Consider the following 23797-nt stretch of genomic DNA (forward strand, 5'->3'; position numbering starts at 1 on the left):
CAGATAAGTGAATCTAAAGACCTCAATAAAGCCTGAGCCAGGAGAGGAGGAAGACGCAGGCAGGTATTAGTCCATCCATCATTTCCTTCACCAGATCAGAGAGTACAAAAATATACCACTCTCATCTAATCTGCCTAGTTCTCTCTATCTTTGTCATCAGTGGCTTCAGATAACCAGCCAGAGACTAATCCCTGGATCATTGATGACTAGAGGTGGTGAGCAATGTGGGTTTACTACTGGATGGTCTTACTCTCTGGGGTTTAAGGGGGGAAAAAAAACTTTTTGTAGTTATGACCAAATAACATAATCAATCCTGTTAACATTTTACATACCAATTTCATTGCAACATTTGACATTGTTTAAAAAATAGGTTCTATAGAAAGAGATGTGTTCAGAGATGATCCATCCATCTTCCCTACACTTTGACGTCGGCAGACTAATTGTGTTGTGTATATAAGAGAATTTCCCGTTAAAGGGGAAGTGACAGATCCAAACCTAAAGGTGAGGCTAAAAAAAAAAAAAATGAAATGACAAATGAAGCAGAGGTGACAGAATGCAAATGAATGAATCATTCATTTGATAATGTTAGAGCTAAAAACAAGTGCAACAAGGCTGGCTTACATCAACATGCAGAAGTGTAATATCACTACTTGGTATTCAACTGTTGTGCTTCAAATTGGTGCTGGAAATTTTGCAATTACAAATGGGGCACAAACAAATTAGCTAATATGTCTGGCAAACATTGTTATGATGGTGTTTAATGGTGGATGACTCAGACTTTTCTTTGATGTCAAAGTTGCAGGTATGACAGTAATGTTTAGGCATGGGCGGAGAGCTCAGATGTTGTGTCAGCATTGAAATGTAAATCTGATTTTTTTTTGTTTTTATTTTAAAATCCTTTGCAAATATACATAAGATACTGTAGAGAGTAGGATGTACCTGTAAATAACAGCAAGCCAAAGTTCATTGTTATAGGCTCTGGGAACAATAAGCGGTAGATTGGTTTCTTTATAGTTACATTGTGTGTTTTATATATATGATATACAGTATATATACATGTGGTACATTTTCTCCTCGAAATTATATGTTTAGAGGACAAAATCATTTTAAGAAATGAAATTCACATGATGAGACATAATCTCAATTAAACTTGATTTCTAACAAATAAAAATATTAATGAATAATATATTGTTGTCCCTTTTTTCCTGCTAGCATCTCTGAGATTTATAAATTTATAAATTTAAATGACTGTTTTGAAAAAGGTCCAATTTGTTACTTATATGATTGAATGCAGAATTATTGTTCAGTCAAATGTATTACTTGTATAAATGGTCAAGCACAGGGGCTGTGGCTCAGGTGGTTAGAGCAGGTTGGCCACAGATCCCCTGGTTTCATCAGGAAATGCATCTGGCATGAAAAACTATACCAAATGAAACATGCGGGTGGTGATTCACTGTGGCGACCCCTGATGTGAGCAACCAAAACACAACAACATAAATGGTCGATGTCATGACTAGCCCCTAAGAGGGCTGTTCTTTGAACTGTTTTGTTTTGTTTGGATCTCTTTTGTGGACATTTGGACCTTTTCAGATTCTTGTTTAGTTTAAGTTTTGTTCACTGTTCCTGTTTTATTTTGAAATCATGGCCCTTGTGTATCTTGTCTTGTTCTACTTCCTGTCTTTGTCTTGTTTCCCTCCTTTTGTGATTGTCTGCCCCGCCCTAATTGGTTTCACCTGTTGCCCACTGCCTGGTGTATTTAAGTCTTGTTATTTCCCTGTGTCCTGGTTGGTTCGTCTGTGTTCCATGCCCGAGTCTGTTTCCTTGCCTGAGTCTGTGTCTTCCCTGTGTTTGTTCCCATACCTGTGCCCTGCATTTTTTTCCCCACCTCATGGCCTTACCTTGATTTCTTTTGTTTCAAGTAAGGACTTTGTATTTTCGTTTAGTTTGTTCCTTGGTTTTCTCCTTCGTGGATGATTTTTGGTTCATTAAACAACTTTAAGTTACTCCTAGCCTGTCTTGGGGTTTATTGCTTTTGGGTCCTGGCTTGATCCTTAGTCTCAGCATAACAGTCGAGCACATTTTAAATGGCAGCAGAACATTTTTGAGTACATATGGTATACTGCATTTTTGATGGACCATTCAGGGTCAAAATCCATGTGTTTTTACATTCAGGACACCCTTAATAGACTATGAATATACTTTTACTATGGTGGGGAATGCTATTTAAAAAATCTCCCCAAAGCCCTACGTTTCCACCTATCAAAGCAGGAAAGGACACGTTGCAGAGACTTGCTCTGAACTGATCAATAGCGAGCTGGCCTTTGTCACAACCTACACAACATTTAGCATCTTATTTTAAGGTCATTGTAAGAGATCCTGGTTGTTCCTGCCCCGTTTGATCTTTTATTGTGGGCTTTGATGAGCGGTATTAAAACAGGTCATTTGTTTTATGTTCCTCTCTGTCCCATCAGTAGGCGGACGATGTTGGCTTCACTAAAACTCAAGCCAGAGGTCATCACCAGTGAATTAATTGTGGAGCGCGAGAGACAGATTCGCGGACAACATATTGATTCTGGGAGGCTGAATATGCTAAACATTTGTCTGAGAGAGGTGCTTTGAAAATCAGTGATACTACCTCCGCAGAATACCAGGAGTGAATCTGTAGGCAGTCACATTCGGGGACTGACTGAAATAAAGGATGTAGAACTGTTGTCATCAAGCATTTTATCATTTGGTCCTTTGCTTTTGTCACCATGTTAACCATGTTAAATAAGTCTATGATTAAAAATTTCACCTCTTGATTGATTTTTGCTCTTGTCCTGGGCAGGTTCCAGCTAAGACATGCAATTTCATCATTATGAATATGCATGAGCAAACATTATCCTGTTCTATATGTATACTTTTGTGTATATGCAGACTGTTATATACATGTTGAGTACTTTCTCCAAAAACCTAGAAAGCTAATGATTATGTGGCCTTTAACAGACATAATCTTGTTTTAAGGTAGAATTTATGAGGCATCTTTTTTAGTTTCTTCTCCTTAACTAACTTTTCATCTGTAGTTCCTTCTGTGTAAAGGCTTTTGCTTCTGGGGACATCTGCTGGCGTTGAAAACCTCAGAGAGTAAAGAAGGGGCTGGGTGGTTAGAGGTACAGATTATCCCAAAAGTTTGGTCAGAGCTGATGTGTGCCAACCTATCCATCCTGTCACGCATGCCATGTCAAACTACCTTGAGCAAAATACATTCAAAACAACATCAAATAAGCTTTTGACAGTGAACATTTGTGTTTCTTTTGGTTTTGGACAACCAGCCTTGTGTTTCAGCACACCAGATTGATTTCCACCAGCCACAAACCCTGCAGGATACTTTGTCCACATTTGATGTTGAACTTTATCCCGTTGACCTAAACGCCCGTGAGTCTGCAGTCTGTCATTTGTCTGAAGTCTGAGTGAAAATGTGCTTCAGGTTCTAACAGTGTGAAATGGAATGACTGTAAAATCTATTTAATTACCTCTCGATCCGTCCGAGGCCTGTCTCAGGACTTTTGTTCCACTGCAAAGTTGGACGCCCCCACACTGTGCGGCCTTCTGTGATTGAGAAGACATGCTTTTGATAACCAATCATAGCAATACTGTGGGAATCATGAAATGTTGCGCTTCAGATCTTTTGGAATTTTAATTATGAACTCCCCACTGTTTGCTTCAATGTCAAATAAGAGTTACTGATTAGTGGTGCACATTGTGACATCAAACAAGCACCTTCCCTCAAATTACACCTCAAATTACACTTCGATCAGTTATCTCCTGTAAAATTTCCAATACGTTATTGTGATGATTTTTCAATTAATGAATTGTTATGATATGTATTTTGTATGGAGACGTGTGGTCCTATTGTCATTATTAAAGTAAATAACATATCCATGTTAAACACATAACAAAATATGTGTTTAGCATACTGTTAACTGTGTGGTTAACTCTTGGTATAAGCCAAATATATCAGAAAAAAAGAATTTCAAAACACTGTAACGTTTTAGTAACTCATCTGGAGCTTGGGGGTCGAATCCAACAAAATGTGACTCTAACACTTCTGATCTTGTGAGTTAATCTCTAGCTGTAGCAGAGGCTAACCATCCCCACAACACCTACCCCGTGCCAAAGTCATGTGTCCTGCAGCAGTCTGTCTTCTTAGCACACAGAGAGAAAACAAGCATTAACCCTTCATCAAAATCCTGTTAAGACAGCAAACAGGTTCACTCCCAAATTGTTAAAGTAGTCACTGCGATTAGTGACTGTGGTGTGGTTACTAAATTTCCAATTGTACTAAGTATTGCATTACTGCCCAACAGCAAACTAATGAAGACAAAGACTGCTACATGTCCTGATTTTCGCCCCACTCCAGCAATCAGATGAATAAACTTCACAAATGCCAGCACCAAATTCCCCATCACCCCTGCTGTTTATCAGTTACAGACTTAACAGAGAACAAATGTAGAAGGCTTAAATTCTATTGCAGAGGATGACAGAATACTGTTGAGCACAGGTCAGATCTAATGAGGGAATAAACCAAGTAGCATTCAGCTCATTATGCTTTTCTTACAAACTGGGTCAGAATCAAAGGTCCACTGGGGAAAGAGCGCTAACCACCCAGATCAGAGTGGCCAGAGCACTTTCACTAATAGGCCTTTGAGAGGCCTCATTAGCCACATGCATTTGAAATCAGATCTGCAACACGTAGCAAACTTTAGATTTTGAAATACCCAACTTAGAATGCACACAAACAAGAAATAGATACGAACGTGCAAAGAATTGCAATCACGCACACGTACTTAGAACCAAATTTGCACACATACACTCACCTGCTGGTACAAATATTCTCAAGCACACTGAGATATTAATGCTATGTTTCCTATTGTGAAATGTATTTTAATAACTGGAGAATAATAACAACCACAGAATCTTGCTTTTTCAAAGACTATGTGGACGTTCTTAAAATAAGTTGATTTTCTGTATTTCAAATGAGTGAAATCCTCCCTGAATCTCGACTGTTAGATTGCAGTGTTTTTATTTCTCCATCCTCTCCTATTTCTTTATGCATTGTGCGTTCCAACGACTACACAATACAAACCAACCATTCCTCCAACTAACATCATTGTCATGCAGCAGCTCCCAGTTCAGTCATATTCTCCCCTCACATCTCAGAACCAAAGCCCCCTCACAAAGCCTTATAAAAATCTGTGCCCTGGGAGGGAGCAAACTGCGGCATACCAAAGCATGCCAGGTGCTGCTTTTAAAAAAGCAGGACTCTGCTTAAACAGAGATGCATTATTTAAAAGACAACTGAGAGGCATAAATAGAATAGAATGCTTGACAAGGCCCTAAAATCTGTAGCCCCTAATAGGCCCCCAGTGGTCCTGATGTGGTCTTCCTGTGCCAGATCAGTCGACTTGGTCCCCCTCTGACTCAGGACAACATGCTGTTTTTCTTAGTTTGACCATAGGTGGCTATTTTTCAGTCAATCCATGATAATTTAGCCCATTGGGGCTGCCATGTGAAATCATAGAGCTTTTTTGAATGGCAATAAATGCTACTACAGTAACTGTATTGCGCATTGGTGGCCATGCCACAGAGGATCTTTGATCCGTTTCCTTCAAGATGTAAAGGTCAAAATAATTATAGATACAATACTGTGCTGTATGTGTGTGTGTGTTTGTGCTCGTCTTTACTGAGTGGATCAATTATTCTCTTTGATCGGACAAAGAAAATTAACAGATTACAAATTAAACTTCCATGTGAAGCTTCCCCAGTAGGTCTCTACTGTACCTGAAATGTGGCTATCATCGCCACTGGCTTACCCTCACAATCACATCACTGTCATGTTACGCAGAAGCTACAAAGCCATCTATGCCAAGCACATGGCAGAAAATGAATCGCTTAGAGTCAACCATGTGGCGGGCAAATGCTCAACGAGCTGCTAAAGAGAAAGATAACATAGTCTGAGTCACAGACACTGTGAGTCACAACCCACTCTGGGCCATATCCAATCTGTACGACAACCTAAAGAAAGCCAAATGACCATCAAACACATGCTCAAAAGAATTAGAACTAATACCTGATTAGCATTCTGTGTTGCTCATTGTCAACAGAAAGAAGATCCAGCAGTGCTGCGAATCAGGAGTCTTGTCCAAATTAGCCAGGTTAGTGCATTTAATACAGTTGTTGATTAAGTCAGTGCCGCGTTTTAGGCACTCTGAGGCTTTTCTGTTGCACTTTACTCAGGTCTTATGTCTCTCCAGGCTCTACTGAGCAATCCTCACAGATTGCTGGAGTGCAGGTGTGCCACAGAGACTCACATCTCATTAAAACGTGCATTACCCCCTTCCTGTCTCCCTATCTACGCTCCTACCCAACCCTGCTGTAACCATATGGACCCCATACCGACTCTCATTATACAGCATGAAGTGAATTCATTCCCAGGAAGACAAGGAAGGCCCAGAAGTATTTGCTTGTTCGGGGTGGCCTGTTTATAATCAGATCCAAATCTGGGGGTGGAAAAAGGCTGTTACGCTGACTCATTATATCATGTCTGATGAGGGGATGATATTTCTTATTATAGATGTGAAAAGTTGTCTATTACCCAGCAGTAGAGCTGCACACAGTAACTATTGTCAGGTTATCCCAGGGTTAATTCATTTACTAAGCTGTGACAATATTCTGCAGTAGGAGTTTTTATGGTGAAAATTCTATCAACATTTGCAGAAAACAACATTACTGTGAAAACTAGTGCAGTTTATCTCATAGTCTTCATTTAGACAAATGATGTTTGAATATAGACAAGACAAATTCATCATCCTACCACACAGACACTGCAATTTTAAGGAGCCGCCAATAGTGTCCAGTATTTACACATAAAACGTGCTCGACCATGAACAATTTGAGCATTCAGTCATGGAGGTTTAGACTGATCAGATATGATGAGAGCTTTATTTTCTTAATAAAACTATTTAAAAAATATGACTGAGTCTTTTCATGAGAGTGCCTGTAAGAAGAAGTTTTGTGTCTGAGAAAACCTTTATAGCAAGCCTCACTGACATTTTCTGCTTTTATATACTTTTCTGCTTTTATATTTCTTTCATCTGTGATAGTTGTCCTTTTCTTAACAGAACAACTTTCAAACAAGCCTTTTTCCTTTTTAAAGTCTCAAGGAAAGTACAAGTACCTCAGAATTGTACTTCAGTGCAGTACTTGAATAGTGCAAAAGTTACTTTTCCACCACTGTCAATGTTGTTATTAATTATGGAATGGTTAATGATTAAGATATTGTAGAAAGGGAACTGGTAAATAACACTGAACAGTAATTTCAGAAAATTTGGATCACTAAGTTAGTTAGTTTCTCTTAAACTTTCTGTTGCAAATACTGCAAAGCATCTTTTATTTACACCTAAGATGCCCTTGTTGCATTACGTGTGGATACACATTTTATTAAAGCTGTTTCACGATTGTTGTTTCAGTATAATTTATTTTTTTCTGTTTTGAATTTACTGTTAACTAAGCTAGCTATTATAATAGCTAGCTGTTTGCAACCATGTCCCTTAGAAATTATGTTCATATACTACTGACCTCTTTTCTTAATTACATTGTGATGACTAATGCAATCGCTGGCTTGATTATGTGCAGAAGCTTTGTTTTTTCTGAATGAACGAAGTGCTGCATTTATTAATGGCAGTGGAGTCGCCGGGAGGTGGCTGGGTTCCTATACTCAGTCCTGTCTGTGGTTAGATTTAGGCAACAGTTTAAGGAAAGACTGAGCTTTTGGTTACATTCAAGTAACACTGTGTCTGTAGTCACTGTGAATCACACTGGTCGGTGTTTCCCTAACCTTAATCAAGTGTTATGAGTGACTAAATGTAACCATAAAACAGTTTAATAATCTTGTAGTCACGACAAGGGAATACTTTCCTGCAAGGATAAATACACTGTCTGTGAACTTTACTGATATGTTCAGTATCAACTTATCTGTGACTTGCTAAATAAATGTTCAATAAAACATGGCCTTTAATCCATAATGCAAAAAATATAACCAATATCCTTTAATGTTATCAAAAAATATAACCAATATCTTTTAATGTTATCAAAAAATTATTTCTTATAGGCCAAATTGAAATAAATAAATTTGAATAAACTTGAAAATGTGTGTTTGAGTCAAACTTCATCTCTAAGCACACACAGAAGATAGAGAAAACATGCATGTAAACAGGTTGGGTTTTTTAAAGTTGCACATGAACACATGTGTACCACTCACTGCATCTTGCTCCTTTTAATCCATTACACACTCTGAAGTTACATGTCCTGCGAGACGGGGGTGTACCGCAGCGCTCCCAGCCCCCAGTCATTAACCCCCTCTCCATCTGCTGACACAACAAAGTGAACAACCGCATAATCAGATGACAAGTGATGGAAAGAAATTAAGCAGGAGGAACGGGGAGGGTGGTGGAGAAGATGTCTTAAGCTATCCTTAAAAGGCAGCGCGCAGCAGGCAGCTCATCAGGAAATTGGGGTGTCAGCTAGCTGTCAGGGTGCATTGACCTAAAAGGGGCTAGTTTACTGGGCAGCCATCGTTGACATGTCAATCTTGCTCTCAGCCAATCAGTCTTTGGCCGAAAGGGAGGAGGCTCTGAGAAAGAGAGGAGAACAAGACCTGTCACTCATTCTAAATGTATTTTAAATAATACTAATTTAAAAATGACATTTTATTTACATTCACTTTTAAAGGACAAAAAAGAATAAGTAACAACTTAAACTCTGCACTATTTCAGTTGCCACAGTTATCAACATTTCTGAACATCAAAAGGACTTTTTCCACGGCCTTAATCTCTCAAATGAAAAGTTGACTCTTTTCTCTGTTTGCATTCACACACCACACCCTCTTCATGTCTCTGAAGGTCAAGCGTGTGGCCAGGAAAAGCGTGTGTTGGTGCAGGGGACGGGAACTGCTGCATGAGTTCAGTGCTGGCTCTGTTTGGGTTACCACGAAACTGCCTATCTCTCCCCAATGCTCCTGCTCCCCTCAGCCTGGGCATGTCAGCTTTCTGGGGCACAGCGGCCTGGCTCCCCAGGGAGAGGAGACAAAGAAGGAGGAGGGGGGACGGTGGGAGATGGGTAGGGCATAAATAAAATAACACTTGTGTTTCACCTTGGAGAGGCCAGTTGCCTGTTGTTGTTCCCCTCCATGCAGATTTAAATCCACAAAAGCTCATGAATATCCCTGGGAAATGTGACATCTTCCCTTGGGTTTACATGTCTTCAGCCCATGATTTGGTCATTGTTTGGGAGTGCTGCACTGTGAGTGACAAGTTATCAACATCTTACAGTGAAGTGCATGTGATTTGCAGTATTTTTTACAGCTTGCTAATTCAATTTTCATGGCAAGCATACAGTACACAAAGGACAAAGCTTGAGGTAAACAACAGCCATAATAAATATGGCAACCAGCGGATGTAAAAACTAAAGCAAACTAAAAAATAAAAATGGTAACCTTGTGGTGGCACTAGAGAAAAACTAAGGGGATCAAAAAGTCAGTTGGCTTTATCCTCTGCTGACCACGAATGTCTGTCCAAAATTTGATGTCATTATATAAATTAAAATCTTTCTTAAACATTTAGCTTAAATTTTTCAGGGAACATTTTCAGTGTACATGGACATGGTGGATGTGAGCTGTACATCCACCATGGATGTAGCTGCTGTAAACTGACTGTTAATCAGGCTGACTGTATTGATGTAGAAAACATAAGAATTGATTTAAGAAACAGGTTCATCTTCTCCAAATGATTAAAAAAAACAGCTAGACTTCATGTTTTTATAAATTAAACTGGGAATACTGTGGCAGAGCACTGGGCTGGCTGGGTCACAAAACAGATTTTGACACACTCTGTCTAAACCAAGTCATACAAGTTTAATGTTATGTGCTGCCCAAGGCTGCCATGTATAATTAAGGTGCTTCTGTGGGCTTTCCCCCCTGCAACGTCTGGTAGACAGATAGGGAATTAGGTGGGAAAAGTGTTTTTGAATCACTCTCTGAGATGAAAATATGTGCTGATATAAAGGCAAAATGTGTTATCAAAAATGTGTCCCTAATGCGATATGAAATCAAATCTAATTCCTACTACTACAGTTTGTGTACAAGCATGTCAAGGTAACCGATTTATAACCTTCATCCCCCACACCAATACTACAGATACTGCTAAACACACAGAAAGATAGATCCAATATATGTATAGTAGTATTCAAGAAGTTTTAAGAAGTCCATCCCTCTTGAAGGACCAGACCTAGCACTATAGTACAGTAAGTATGTCAGAGTGGCAGTAATGACCTTGATGATTCTGCCACTCGGCAAAATCCAGTGATGATGGGGCCATTCCAGCACATCAATTATGAGAAGCGTTTGTTGAGGTAATGTGCTGCACGCAAGGCAATGGGCAGGGGTGGACAGGACCTGCTGCACTATTCATGTTACCATCTGCTCCCTTTCAGAAAGTCTTGCTCCACAGGCCTGTGGGCTCTGGAATCAGGCTGTGGGCTGTATCCCTGGTCCAATTCCTCCAGCAGTGCTTGGAGCTACTGCACAAACATATGATTTAGACCAGCCAGTGCCCTCCCTGTTTTGGTCTCAGCTATACCACCATGCGCAATACAAACATCTTGGTAAAGCACCTGTGCAGCTGAAAATCTGCTGGAACGGGGAGAGAATGTAAGGGAGCAAACAAAAGCAGCAGGGGACTTCCACTGCAATAACAGGGATCAATAAAGAAAGCACAAGGGCAGCAGCTGAAAGGGGTCATCACATGAGATCCCAAAGCCAACATATGAAATATAAATGCTGCTGAAATAGGGAGGATTTCTTTTTGGAACTAATTTTCAAAGACCACATGTGCATTGTGTTTCCAATCTTTTCGATCTCAGTTAGACCCCATGTCTAAGACACTTCTATTGGCAACATGACTCAGGAGGCTGTTGACCCACTGTCCAATTTGTCTCTGAGGTGATTAAGACCTGGCAATGGCCTAATTGAAAGCCTTAGTTTGCACTACTCTGAGTGTGTGTGTGTAAAGTAAATCCATGCTCTGATTAAATGTAATATCCATGGTGAATAACTATGAGAGGGGGGCTATGTAATCTGATGGACGCATCTTATCAGTATGCAAATTGAACAGCTCACTTTGCTCATTATATTAAATGAGCCGCGACTGAATGAGTTTGTCTCAATTATTTCAAAGTTGTGCTGAGCGCCTGTTTCACAGAGTGGTATTTTAGCTTCATGTTAGAATCTGGGTATAAGATTCACGGCTAAGCAGGGGCTTGTCACACTCTACATTTAGGATGCCTGGAGTATGGACCACACACGCATACACACTAGACTAAATATTGGCCGCCCCGTGCGGTGTCAGCTATAAAAGATGACTTAGCCAGGCAATGATATCATTAAAGACTAAGCAGAGAAATGCATGAGGACACAAAAGGCCAACCTTCACGTCGCTCTGTGTGCTGCTGTATAATCTGTTAGTGGGGGGTATGAATAAGCTCACTGCAAGGACAGCAAAAGTGTTGCAAAAGGGTAACTGTGGCACAGACCAAGGTACTAATGTTTTAATGTAATGTCATGTTATTTTATATTCTCTGTCATATGATTAAAATGGATAGTGTGCTTGATTCTATTTTGACCAGAGTAATTCTATTGAGTTACCTGTACAGTGCATGAAGAATATGTGACTGACCAATGTGAGACACCTTAAAAATATTTTTTAACTATATTATATTTTTTTAACCTGGTAAAAGTGACATTGAGATTAAAACTTCACCTATCCAAAAAGGCAGCATAAATCCATAAACACAACAATAAATGTAATTCAGACAACATGAACAAGCCAAGACAACTGTAACATACCGCAAAAAATATAAATAATATCCAGGTAAGCTGGAGAAACAGGTATGAGTAAAAACAATAAATTAGAAGCATCCTCCTTCAATTTCTTGAATACATGATGTCACAGAAGTGCTGTTATTCATGTCCACGTTTTGACAGAATAACCATCAAGGATGCTACAACAGATGCATGCATGCAGACCACGCACTGAAATAGAATAAAAAGAAATTCACTGGGGAAATAAGGTTGTTGTAGCACCAGATAGTCAAAGGAAGTAAAAAAAAAAATAGTACCACACTACTTTCTCCATGGTTTTGAACTATGCTGTTGTACATCTAAACAATGCTTTGTGGACAGTAAATAAAATAGCACTGTCTGAAATTTCTATACCAACACAGACCTAGAAACCTAAACTTAATTTCTCCACTTTCTTTCAAAATAGATCAGCTAAAGCAGAAATGTAAACTCTTAAGTCACAAATGTTCTAAATAATCCTTCCGTGTACCTGTATTCAGCCTAATTGTGGATGTACAAGTGCATGTTGCCATGGTGAAAGTGCCACTACACAGTGATGTGAAGTGACAGCTATAAGGTGAGGAAGCTGGAAGCTTGACAAAATTTACCACAGCTCTGAAAATGGATGAAGATTCTGTCAAGAGCTTGTGATCAATACCCCTTTGCACTGAGGTCTTCGTCAGAATGATGAGTTGGACAACTTGATGTTAGTATCAAACAAATACAAACAATGGACTGGTTTCATCAATGAATACTAATGCAGGATATATATTAGCTGGGAACCTCTTTTATGCTGCCACTGACAATACATATAATTCATGCTCAGTTTTTAGAATTAAGTATCAGTCGTGAATTCTTTTAGCATCTTGAGTAATTCTGCATTGAATTTCAAGCAGATATGAGATAAATTTCACAGAGAGCAAAGTGCCTCATAGACCTTTTTATTCTTGTTTTGGAAAAGCCAGTGTTTCATGGTTCTTGCTTCAATACTGCCCCCATGTGATAGGAAGCTGAACATTACCCAGGTACCAAACCACAGAGAGGAATCACGACGTGTTGTGATCAACACAAAACGTGAAGTTTGAGATACAAGCCCCCACACCCATCATTATTTGTGTAATAAACCATCTTAAGCCAGCTTTTTTTTTCTTTGTTCAAATTATGCTATAAAAAGTAAAGAATTTGGACTTGAAAATGAATGTGTCTTCTGTAACTTACTGTGTTTAAACCGACAGTGTTAAAAATCCCCTTTCCCTGCCAGTCTTCATCGGAGCTCAGCATGAACCTCACCTACACTGTCTTTTTTGACTTTCCCAGAGCAGTGTGAGAGAGAGCTGAATAGATCCAAAACTCAGTTGCTTCATCTTTAAGTTGATGGCTGTCGTTCTCCTTGGGTGATGTGACAGGCAGGTCTGGTGCACCATATGAAATATGAAACAGGATGGGGACACCGTTGACAGCCATGTCACAAAGCATCAGTGAGGATGACAGGACCAAAGACCCCGGTCTGCTACACACTGACATCTCTGCAGCTAATCGGAAAGTACAGGCCCTCACAGCTGCCGGACCAAAAGATGGAGGGAGGGTCAATAATTTAGCAGTTGCAATATGTTAAGGCTGGTCCAACGTTAAGGTCTCCTTCTATCATCCTCCTGCACGCTCTGTCATTTTGACTTTCTCTATCGCACATTTTGTGAACAAAGATTCAACACCTGCCATGAAATATTTTAAATTAAACAACAGTTTACCACTGTAGAGGACTGTATTACCTGAAATGCTCTCAGATTGTGTGAGAATGCAGGTGTACAGTATAAGCTATATGTTCCCATTGCTTCTTTTATAATGTGCTTGATTTGATTGACAGTCTAAAGCAGTTTACACTTCCATCTGTGTATTGGGAGTCACATGACCTGTCAGTGTTTACACCTTCCTGACTGAGTAAATACGTCTCTCTTTTTCATTTTTCATTTTTATGTTTTCTTCTTTCGACGAGGCATTAAAGAAATACCCAGGTTTTCTCCCGCTTTTGGGTCACATTGCCATGACAACCGAGATGAGCTGAATGTTCTGGCAGGCATCACCTTTGCTATCTCACCTCTGGTGGCTGGCACTCCAGTGTCACCAGTCTAGAGCTGCTGACGTGGGCTCAGTAGGTGGGCTGGGGAAGGTGGAGACAGGGAGAAAGCAAGGGTGACGGGACAGGAAGATGGGCAGAGAGAGGGAGAAAGTAAGGATGGAGATTTGGCTCATTGGCCCTCTGGGCCCCTACAGTGCCCTAATGACAGATGCCAGCACTGCACTCAGGTGAAACTGAAGTGGCTGCAGTGTGATGGCAAGGATTTGTCCCAGTGGAGGAGAAGAATACACAATGCAGCAATGAAGGACATTCTCGGGCGTAACAGGACTTGTTCAGGACAGTCACTCTCTATGTACCTTACTGAGAAAACAGCTTTTAGACAACAATTTTAAAACCCTCAATAAATAAATTACATCACTTCATTGTTATTCACACATTATTGACTATTTGGTAAATCGCTCCCCTATGACTGTCCAATCATAGCTTAGACACAATGGACAAATGTGGACTTAGATTATGTTAGACAAATATCACATTTCAGGGCTGGAACATCTGATGGAAGTGTATAAAGGCGAAACCACTAGGGCAAACAGTTCCACCCTGAAGGATGCTGCTTTGGAATTGTCAGCTGGTGAGCATGCTGGCTTTTGTTACATGAAGGTTTAGCCGTCATATTTTAGCCTGATATATTGAATGTAGCTAAAAAGTGCATACAATAATAAAGCTATGGTACAGGGTTGTCATTTTAAAAAGAATTAGCTGGAATCATTAAAAATCAGCTTGAGACAGCATTTTCAACCACCTCAAGGAGATTTAAACTTAGCATTAGCACACGTTAGCTATCTACATGTGCAAAATCAGCAATCAAGTCATAATTTAAGCCTACAGAATCAGAAAATGACAAGCTACTTTTGTTTGCATCTGTGAGACTTAAGTAAATTACCATGCTGGTCATTCAGAGGGTTTAACATGCTGTAACTCTTTTTACCCTGGCCTTCAGTGTTCAGAGTTTCTGACAGCCTATTAGCCTTTTACATATTGCGCAGCCTTCCAAGATGGCAGCAGAACAGTTGACACTGCAAGAGTTTTAAAGGATACTGAAGTTTGGGATATGCAAATTTTTGAACAGATGATGGTCAGACAGTATCATCATGGAGTTCTTCATCCTTGATTCGACCAGATTTTATTAACAGATGGACAGATTTTCTGCATATGGGTGATTCATGCATGTTGCCCTTCAAGTTGACAAATACAGGGTGTGCATTGATGTCACTTTTCATATGATACAACCCCTCTGACACATGACACTTGCTATGAATGAGAATAGTTGATTGCACAACAGGCCTCTACACTTCTATTAAGGCTTTTGATATTTTCTCTTTATTCCTTTTCATCAGTGGCAGATTCTGATGGTGAGCTCAGCATACACTGAAGATCACACTGACAGTGATGTTAAGTGCATCTTTTCATCATTAGAAAACTAAATTACCAAAACGTATTAGCCCTTAAAGTGTTTTCTACCCATGTGGTATTGCAGTGATGTAGAAGTGACTGTTAGGTGGGGTTTCAGATACAACTGTGAAACCAGTCTGCATGTAGACTAAAACTCAAAGGCAAAAATATTTGACTCAGAATTATTATTTTTTTAATTCATCACTGAGGTTGAAAAATAAGAAGTCCTGGAGAATGCGTTTACAGCTTGGATTCGGCATGAATGGCAACGAAGGGGTCCTCCTCTCTGTTGCTGATCCTAAAGTGGGCACGGCCATCACCGCCAACATGGATCTGTTTCCCAGTGCACCTGTCTCCTTCCTTCTGGCCAGAAATGACATCACAGTAGGTGCCACCAGGCATGCCGGTGTTCAGGGTCACATCCAGGTCCCTGAAGATGAAAAACCAAGGGGGAAATATTTTAAAAATGTATAAAATTTATTTAGAAGTACAGTTGATTTTAATGGCTAATTATTCATGAGGGTTGCATATTGCTATGTACATACATCTGTTTTGAATGATTTGTTCAATCTGAATATTACTTAAATGGGCAAATGTATTATTCTGGCCTAATAGTCCTTACCAGTCGTCATTGTTAAAGACGATGAAACCGCGATTACCACGTCCAAAGGCAACCTGGTTGCTCTGGTTGTCCCACCAGTTGGAATGAGGTTGTCCATTGACCACATTACGGAAGATAACCATGTTCCTAGAGGGGAGATAAGAGACAAAAAAATCTCACATATTGATCTGTATTTCTCGTAATTTCAAAAGTTTTTGTTTGTGAAAGAAAAGGAAAAAGACAATTACAGTGAACATTGGTGTAGCAGGATGAATTGTATAACTGCAACTTTTAGAAAAGATACACAAGATTTTTTGAACAAAAGTGAACTCTGTTCTCTGCGTAAGGTCAGTAAGCAGTGTACTGACTCTTGCTATCTGACGACTCACTTGATCTGACGCCATCTGTGCTCACACACCCATCCATCTCCACAAGTCTGGTCAGGGTTGATGGGAACAGACTTGGTGGATCCATCACCGTGGCTGGGAGGGCCCATCCAGTCATTCTGATCCTACAATATCATGATGAATAAATACATTTCACCAAAAATAGTTCCAAATACATACGATACATTGCATATTAACATCATTCCTACTTAAAAGAGAATGTACCTTTCCATTCACAATGTAGCGGTCCCAGCGGTAGCTAGACATCACCCTGGCTACTCCGTATGGGTGGGCCAGCATGTAGCCAACAGCCATCTTATGGAGCCTGGAGTCCCAGAAGGTTATAATGGATGCCCCACCAGCACCGTGGCCCCTCTGGTTGTCGTGGTTGTCAATGAAGACAAGAGCATTGCCATTGGCCATGAAACCCCAACCCTCTCCCCAGTTCCTGGAGACAAGAATACAATTTTACTAAAACACTTCTAAAACCCCCACATTTAAACAAAATATCACTTAAAGTATTTAATTCAGAAACTCAAAAATCAAATGTTTGACAGATGAATAAATCTGTCAAACATTTTATCCCTAGAAACCTTAGCAAGTAAAAACCTATTTGTCCAACGCAGCCATTTTTGCAACAAATGATACTGTATTTATGTCATGGTTAAATAACCTCTTCCAATATATCAGTTTGATTTAGGATTTAGGCACACCAACAGAAACACACATACTTGGTGTAACACAGCTTCTCGCCATTCCACTTTCTGAAGACAGTTCCCAGCTTGGAACCATATTTGAACTCAGTTACCCTTCCCAGATGGACGTACTCTCTAGATGTGATGGGTTCACCTCCCAGATCAATAACCTAGTGGGAAAGCAACACATAATTCATATCATCCATGCTATGAAAAGTAGGAATGGTTTAAATTAACTGTAGCATGTTAGTGATTTGAGATTTGTCAAAAACTGATAGAACGAATAAGATTTTTAGTTCTGTACTAACACAAACCATGTTTATGCTGTTAAACACTCGTGTCTTTCTAGCAAAGACAGAACACGCTATTATTTTTGAGATCATAGGCTGTTTTGCAGCTTACCACCTTTAAGTTTCATTCATACTAGTGCGCTGAATCACATGTTATTCAGGTGCATCGAATCACACTTTCTATTCAGGTGCTTGTCAACTAGTAATGACTTCTTTTATATTAACATCGGCTCCCAGAGTGCTTGTGTTTGTGTGTGCCATCTTGATTTCTGTGTTTGTTTTCCCACGGCTCTGCCGACGGCTGCTTTGCGTTATCAGTCATAAATACTGGACACATGGGCGGTTAGCACTTCTCCAATCACATGCTTGCAATCGTGCACTTGAATGCCAATACATTTTTCTGGCAGCAGTTTGTGTTGACTGCAAATCAAGTTAAATAAGTTCATCCAGTTTGTAAGATATTCCAGCAAAACACACAAGTATGAAATACAGAGGAACATATGACATTTGCACCTACAGTAATGGAAGGTGATGTTTGTGTGCTAGCTGATTTTGAGATAGTTTTTTCCACTATCTTTTTGAAATATTAAACCATTCCTGTGTGCAAATAAAGTTAACATTTAAAAAAAACATTTTAAAAATCTACCTCTTGGAAGATGAAAGGTCTGGAGCCACTGGGAAACCACTTGGTGTTGAGGTTGTGCAGACGACCATAGACAACAGACAGGTCACCGGGCCACATGTGCTTGCAGGCATCCACTCTGAATCCAGCCACACCCATATCAATCAGCTTGTTCATGAAGTCTGCCACTTTGCCCCTAACGTAATCTTTCTCCAGGGCAAGGTCCAACAGACTAACCAGACGACAGTCACGTACCTGGAGCAGTGAATATTCAGTGCATTATGAATGTTTTAAAACTGCTCCAACAAAAATAAACTATCACATTTAGCATATTAATAACTGTTGTTAGTGTTAGTGCTGATTACCCATAACATTTATATGATAATGGTCACACTACCAGGCTAAATCAAAATAATGATGTTCAGTGGGTAAATGTGACTAAACTGTGCTTTAAAGATCCTTGAATGGAGAGAAAAAGTACTTTGAACTATAAAATGTTAATTAGGGAAAAAATGACCTCGCTCTGACAGTGTTTCTGAGTGACATTCATTACCTGATTGGCATCACCATAGTTCTCAATATCGCCACTGCCAGACCTGCATTTGTTATCGTTGAAGTCCCAGTGGGAATAGGGGACACTTGGGAAGTCCCTGTTCCCTGCATTGAACCAGCTTCCACATGAAGAGTGGGTTCCCTCTCCCCCGCCAGCTCCACACATGTGGTTGAAGACGGCGTCCACATAGATGTTGACCTGTTGGGAATATAGAGTGTTTTAGGTGCAACACACCAAATCGATATCTCCCCTCTATCCCTTGTCAGTTTTTCCTCATTCCACTCATTTTCTTTGCACATTTAAGTTCATTCTCAGGTCACAGAAATATGTCAGAGAAGCAGTGCTCATTATTGGTTTGCTGTAATGTAGGTGGTCCGGTACCTCAAACATATGACACTACAAAGCAGTGATTAAATACCTTATATAAAAATGTGAATGATAGTTCTTCAAGACAGACTCATCAATTTATTAGACTGAATCTCTTTATTCAGAAATCTCTTTTGTTTTAAAATGCCATAAAATGCCTGTTATTATAAAACAGTTTGATAATGATACCAAAAGCATCAAGTGGTATGTAATGTTTCTGGTTAGAATATGTTGTCTTGTACACGGCTATAGATTTACGAGGTTCTGTCAAATGCAGAAGAACAATGTTCCTAATGCCTTTTTGCCAAATCACTGTTGTGATCTAGTTTACCCCAACGTTGTTGCATCTGGTGATCATGTCTCTCAGCTCGTCCTCACTGCCAGATCTGGAGCACAGCTTGTAGCTGATTGGCTGGTATCTCTGCCACCAGGGCCTCCAGGGATTGTTCAGCACAATGTGCTCAGTTGGAGGGGAGATCTGAGCAACACACAGGAAAAGCAATGCCTTATGAATCAGTTTTAACAAAGGAACTGTCTACAGACAGAAGATCGTTGCTAACTAGGGTTATAGTTAGTGTACTGTACACGAAAAGTGCTACTCAGCCTGTGGAAATAGTTGTATAGTGAGGCTCTGGAAGAACTTTCAAAAGTTTGAAAAAAAAAAAAAACCCTGATGATTTCTTTATCCTGCCTTGGGCTTGAGACTTAAACATTTTAAAGACAAAATTTAGGCATTTAGGTGGCACATAAGGTCTAATAGAGGAGGCTATGGTGGTGCATTATAGGAAATGTAGGTTCAAGAAAGAATATCTCTGATTGTGATGCTTCATTTTTTACCATTCTCTTTTAAATCTGTATCACTTTAAGTTCAAATGGAAGGGGAGATGATTCAGAGGTCAAAGAAGGATTACTGAATCCATCAAAAGACTGTATTAGTCTAACAAGAAAGCAAAGTTTGTATTTTGTTTTCTTTTTTGTGTTTTCCCTCAGCCTAAACTGACAAGTGTCACCTGCTGATGTTCTTTACTTGTTCAAAATAATCAAAATAATTAAAATATTTTTTGTAATTAGTGTTCATTGATTTACAGTAAACAAAATATAGGGATTATCGTCCTTCCCTACTACTAGAATATGCTACACACCTGTGTTGAGTCATACATACCTGAACTCCACCAAAGCCATTGGGACCCAGGAAGCGCTCACACTCTGCAGCGATGTCGGCCCAGCGCCACTCAAACAGGTGGACGATGGTTGTCCTTCCATGCTTGGTGTTAGGGTCGTGCTGGGCGAGGCCGAGCCCGAACAGAGTCACCAGAATGAACCACTTCATGCTTTCCCTCGATGAGTGAGAAAACAACACTCTCCTGCTGCCACCCTGTTAGTATTTATACACATTTTTTTCTCTTGTGGACCAATGAGAGATTGGCAAATATCAGCATGGATATTAAACAGGTGCTTCTTTATCAAGGTTTCCTACCTTCTCTCAAAACAAGCACAAGAAAAAATAGCTTCAAGGCACAGAAACTCAGGACCATGAGGTGTGCGTAATGTCTTTCACCAAACATAAAAAAACAAGTGGTTTAAAGACACTGAAAAGGTGCCAAATATCCCAATGCTTTCCTATGCATCCACTGAAATGTCAGAGAAATATCTTTGCACTGAGCTTCCTCCTTTTTTACATGTCCAAAACAAACTGAAACAATACCCAAAAGAATCACCACCTTGCCATGGGGCAGTAAGATGAACTTCAAGTACACTCAACAGCAAAACTAGCCAACACAATGTTTTCTGCATTAAAACGTTAGCATAACGCTTTATTGAGTGTTTCATAAGATTTATCTTGCACCACTGAATCAAATATAAACACATAAAAACTGTATTTAAATTCTTGCCACGACGCCGGGACACAACAGTTTAGATTTATCCTGCTTTAGTATTTGTTCACTGAGTTCAATAACCAGATGATGTTGCAACAGGAAGCTTAAACTTAGTTTCATCAGAACTTTGATTTGGACCAGATATCTATTTTAGTCTAAGCAAATAAAAAGCTGAGGTGGGAAAATTTTGTGTGTGTTTTTCTTTTTTTTTTTTTTTTTGATATGGTTTGTGTTTCTTGGTGAGTTGTGGCTGTGGGAACGTGAGCACATTTGACAACATTTATTTTTCCGTGTGTTTGAAATTTATACCTAATCAAAACTTAAGTGTTTATGTAATGGAGTGACTGTCCTTGACATGAGTTGGGCAATTAGCCCTGAATGCTGAATAATGCTCAAAATTACAAGTCTACTTTGGTTTCCTTGCAGAGATATTGAAATGTTTTATAAGAACTGATTTTCATTCAGGAATCAGTCAGACGTGTGTTATAGTCCATTTATCAGCTTTTGATCTCAAGAAGCTGCCGCTGCAGAGGCCAGTTGTACAGGCGGTAACCGATTTTACCCCAGAAAGTACTGGCAGTTAGAAAACATGTTAAGTCCCTGTGATGTATAACTTCATGATGTTTTTATCCAACTTGCATCAAAAAAACCAGCACAGCTATGGCTCAGTGAGAAAGGTTGGAGGTCAGATAGAGCATGTCATATAGAACTAGACCATCCCTGACAAAACACTACTTCCTGTCTTTGTCTTGTTTCCCTCCTTTTGTGATTGTCTGCCCGCCCTAATTGGCTTCACCTGTTGCCCATTGCCTGGTGTATTTAAGTCTCGTTATTTCCCTGTGTCCTGGTTGGTTTGTCTGTGTTCCATGCCCGAGTCTGTTTCCTTGCCTGAGTCTGTGTCTTCCCAGTGTTTGTTCCCATACCTGTGCCCTGCTTTTTTTCCCCACCTCATGGCCTTACCTTGATTTCCTTTGTTTCAAGTAAGGACTTTGTATTTTCGTTTAGTTTGTTCCTTGGTTTTCTCCTTCGTGGATGATTTTTGGTTCATTAAAAGACTTTAAGTTACTCCTAGCCTGTCTTGGGGCTTATTGCTTTTGGGTCCTGGCCTGATCCTTAGTCTCAGCATAACATTTTGGATAAAGGGTCATGCTGCCAGTATGCCAGCTAAATGTCTGGATACAAATAGGACACATTAATGATTAATCCAAATGACTTCATTCAGAGCTAGATAGTAAGGAGTTACAGTCATATACTTTACCTACTTGTTTTTAAATAAAAATCAAGGTTTTTACTCCACTCTAATTTATTCATTATCTGCATATTCCATTAAGAGGCTGGTGGTCTGCTGATTCCTGGTCTGCGGGGACTCTGGTTATCTTTGCGCAGCCACGCCCCCTCATGACTGTGCTCCTGGCGGAATAATGTATGGAGCTACAGGAGGGGATTTAGATGAAACAAAACATCCCTGTCCTTACTTCTCTTTTTCCGCTGTGGGAGTGCGGCTTTCAAACAGCGCAGTCAGCGATGAGCTGACAGAGCGCAGCGCAGAGTGCAGCGAGCTCCAGCTGTGAGCGCTGCTGATCTGAGGTCAGTATATCAGAGAAGCTCACGCTGCTCTCATTGCACTGACACGGAGCAATAAGTGTGTCTGTTGTGTTAATATTAATACTTTTAACGGTGTCTATACAGTATATCATGCTTCAAAATTACAACTATTCCTGTTTTAGTTTAAAGACGAATTATGCACACGGAATTAAAGACCGACCACTCTTATTTTTTTTTGTGGACATAACGGATAAAACTTTTCAGCCTCAGGTAAAGGTGAAGAGGGGACCACACCTGTGTTTAATGCTCAGTCCGTGGTGAATCGTCACATCATTATCTCCTGATAAGCCTAATGAACCATGTGATATTAGAAATTTTCATAAAGATTAGAGACGAGAGAGAGATCTGGCCAGTTACGTAATCTTGTTGTCTTCATGTGATGGGAGAGACCCGGATGTGGTGAGCTCACTGATCTGACCTGTGGCTGTCTGTCATGGGAACTGGAGTTTACTGGAACATTTATACTGGATTCATCAAAGTATAGACATGGTCCACGTATATGTGAAGACGACAAATAGCATAGAATGCAATTTTAAAATAACTCTACCTATTGGCGTAGTTAAAGGAGAATTATATTAAGGTGATATTCACATGGGAGTTTTGTGATCACACTTGAGAGGTGCAGAATGGCATTATTGTCCTGGTGAATATGTGGTAGATTATTTAATCATATATAATGACGCAACATTTAATAGCAAGCCGACATAAATACGTGTGCAAGTTCACATCTTTACCCGTGGAAGACCACCTGTGGTTGAGATGATGTCTCACACCACTGACTCCAATGTCCTAAATGTTTATTGTATATGTTTACTGAAAAGACGCTCATTTTTTGTAAGTGTGGAATCATACTTTCGTCTTTTTTTTTCTTTTTTTTTTTTGAGAAGTAAATTATTCCTCTGGTCATTAGCTTCACATGCTGTAACTCTTTTTAACCTATTTGCCCTCAGTGTTCAGAGTTTCTGACAGCCTATTAGCCTTTTACATATTGTGTAACCTTCTGACATGGCGACAGAACAGTTGTCACTGCAGGGGTTTTAAAAGATACTGAAGTTTGAGACTTTTTCAACAGATGATGGTAAAACAGAATCATCGTGTACTTCTTCATCCTTAATTTGACCAGTTTGCAAACAAATGGACATATTTTGTTCATATGGCAGATTCATATATGTGTGCTGTCCCTGAAGCTGACAAATAGAGGGCGTACACTGATGTCTTTTCACATGATACAACCCCTCTCACACATGACACTTGCTATGAATAGGGAAACATCTAACTGCACAACAGATCTTTACAATTTCATCAGGATTTTTGAATTTTTTTTTATCCCCATCCAGTAAT

The 23797-nt window shown here is 39.7% G+C and overlaps 1 protein-coding gene across 1 annotated transcript; it reads right to left on the reverse strand.

Annotated features, from left to right (window-relative positions):
• Positions 1-15631: 15631 nt before the first annotated feature.
• Positions 15632-22826, reverse strand: LOC121193107 (alpha-amylase-like). The gene is made up of 10 exons (XM_041055241.1): positions 22691-22826; positions 20137-20349; positions 19306-19452; positions 18609-18806; positions 18080-18310; positions 17180-17313; positions 16674-16896; positions 16452-16573; positions 16084-16209; positions 15632-15891 (listed from the first exon to the last, which is right to left on the reverse strand). The coding sequence occupies exons 2-10, from the start codon at positions 20302-20304 to the stop codon at positions 15702-15704; spliced, it is 1539 nt and encodes a 512-aa protein (XP_040911175.1). The 5' UTR covers positions 20305-20349; positions 22691-22826; the 3' UTR covers positions 15632-15701.
• Between the last annotated feature and the right edge of the window lie 971 nt (positions 22827-23797).

Source organism: Toxotes jaculatrix, chromosome 14 (assembly GCF_017976425.1).
Source record: "Toxotes jaculatrix isolate fToxJac2 chromosome 14, fToxJac2.pri, whole genome shotgun sequence".
NCBI classification, from domain to species: domain Eukaryota; kingdom Metazoa; phylum Chordata; class Actinopteri; family Toxotidae; genus Toxotes; species Toxotes jaculatrix.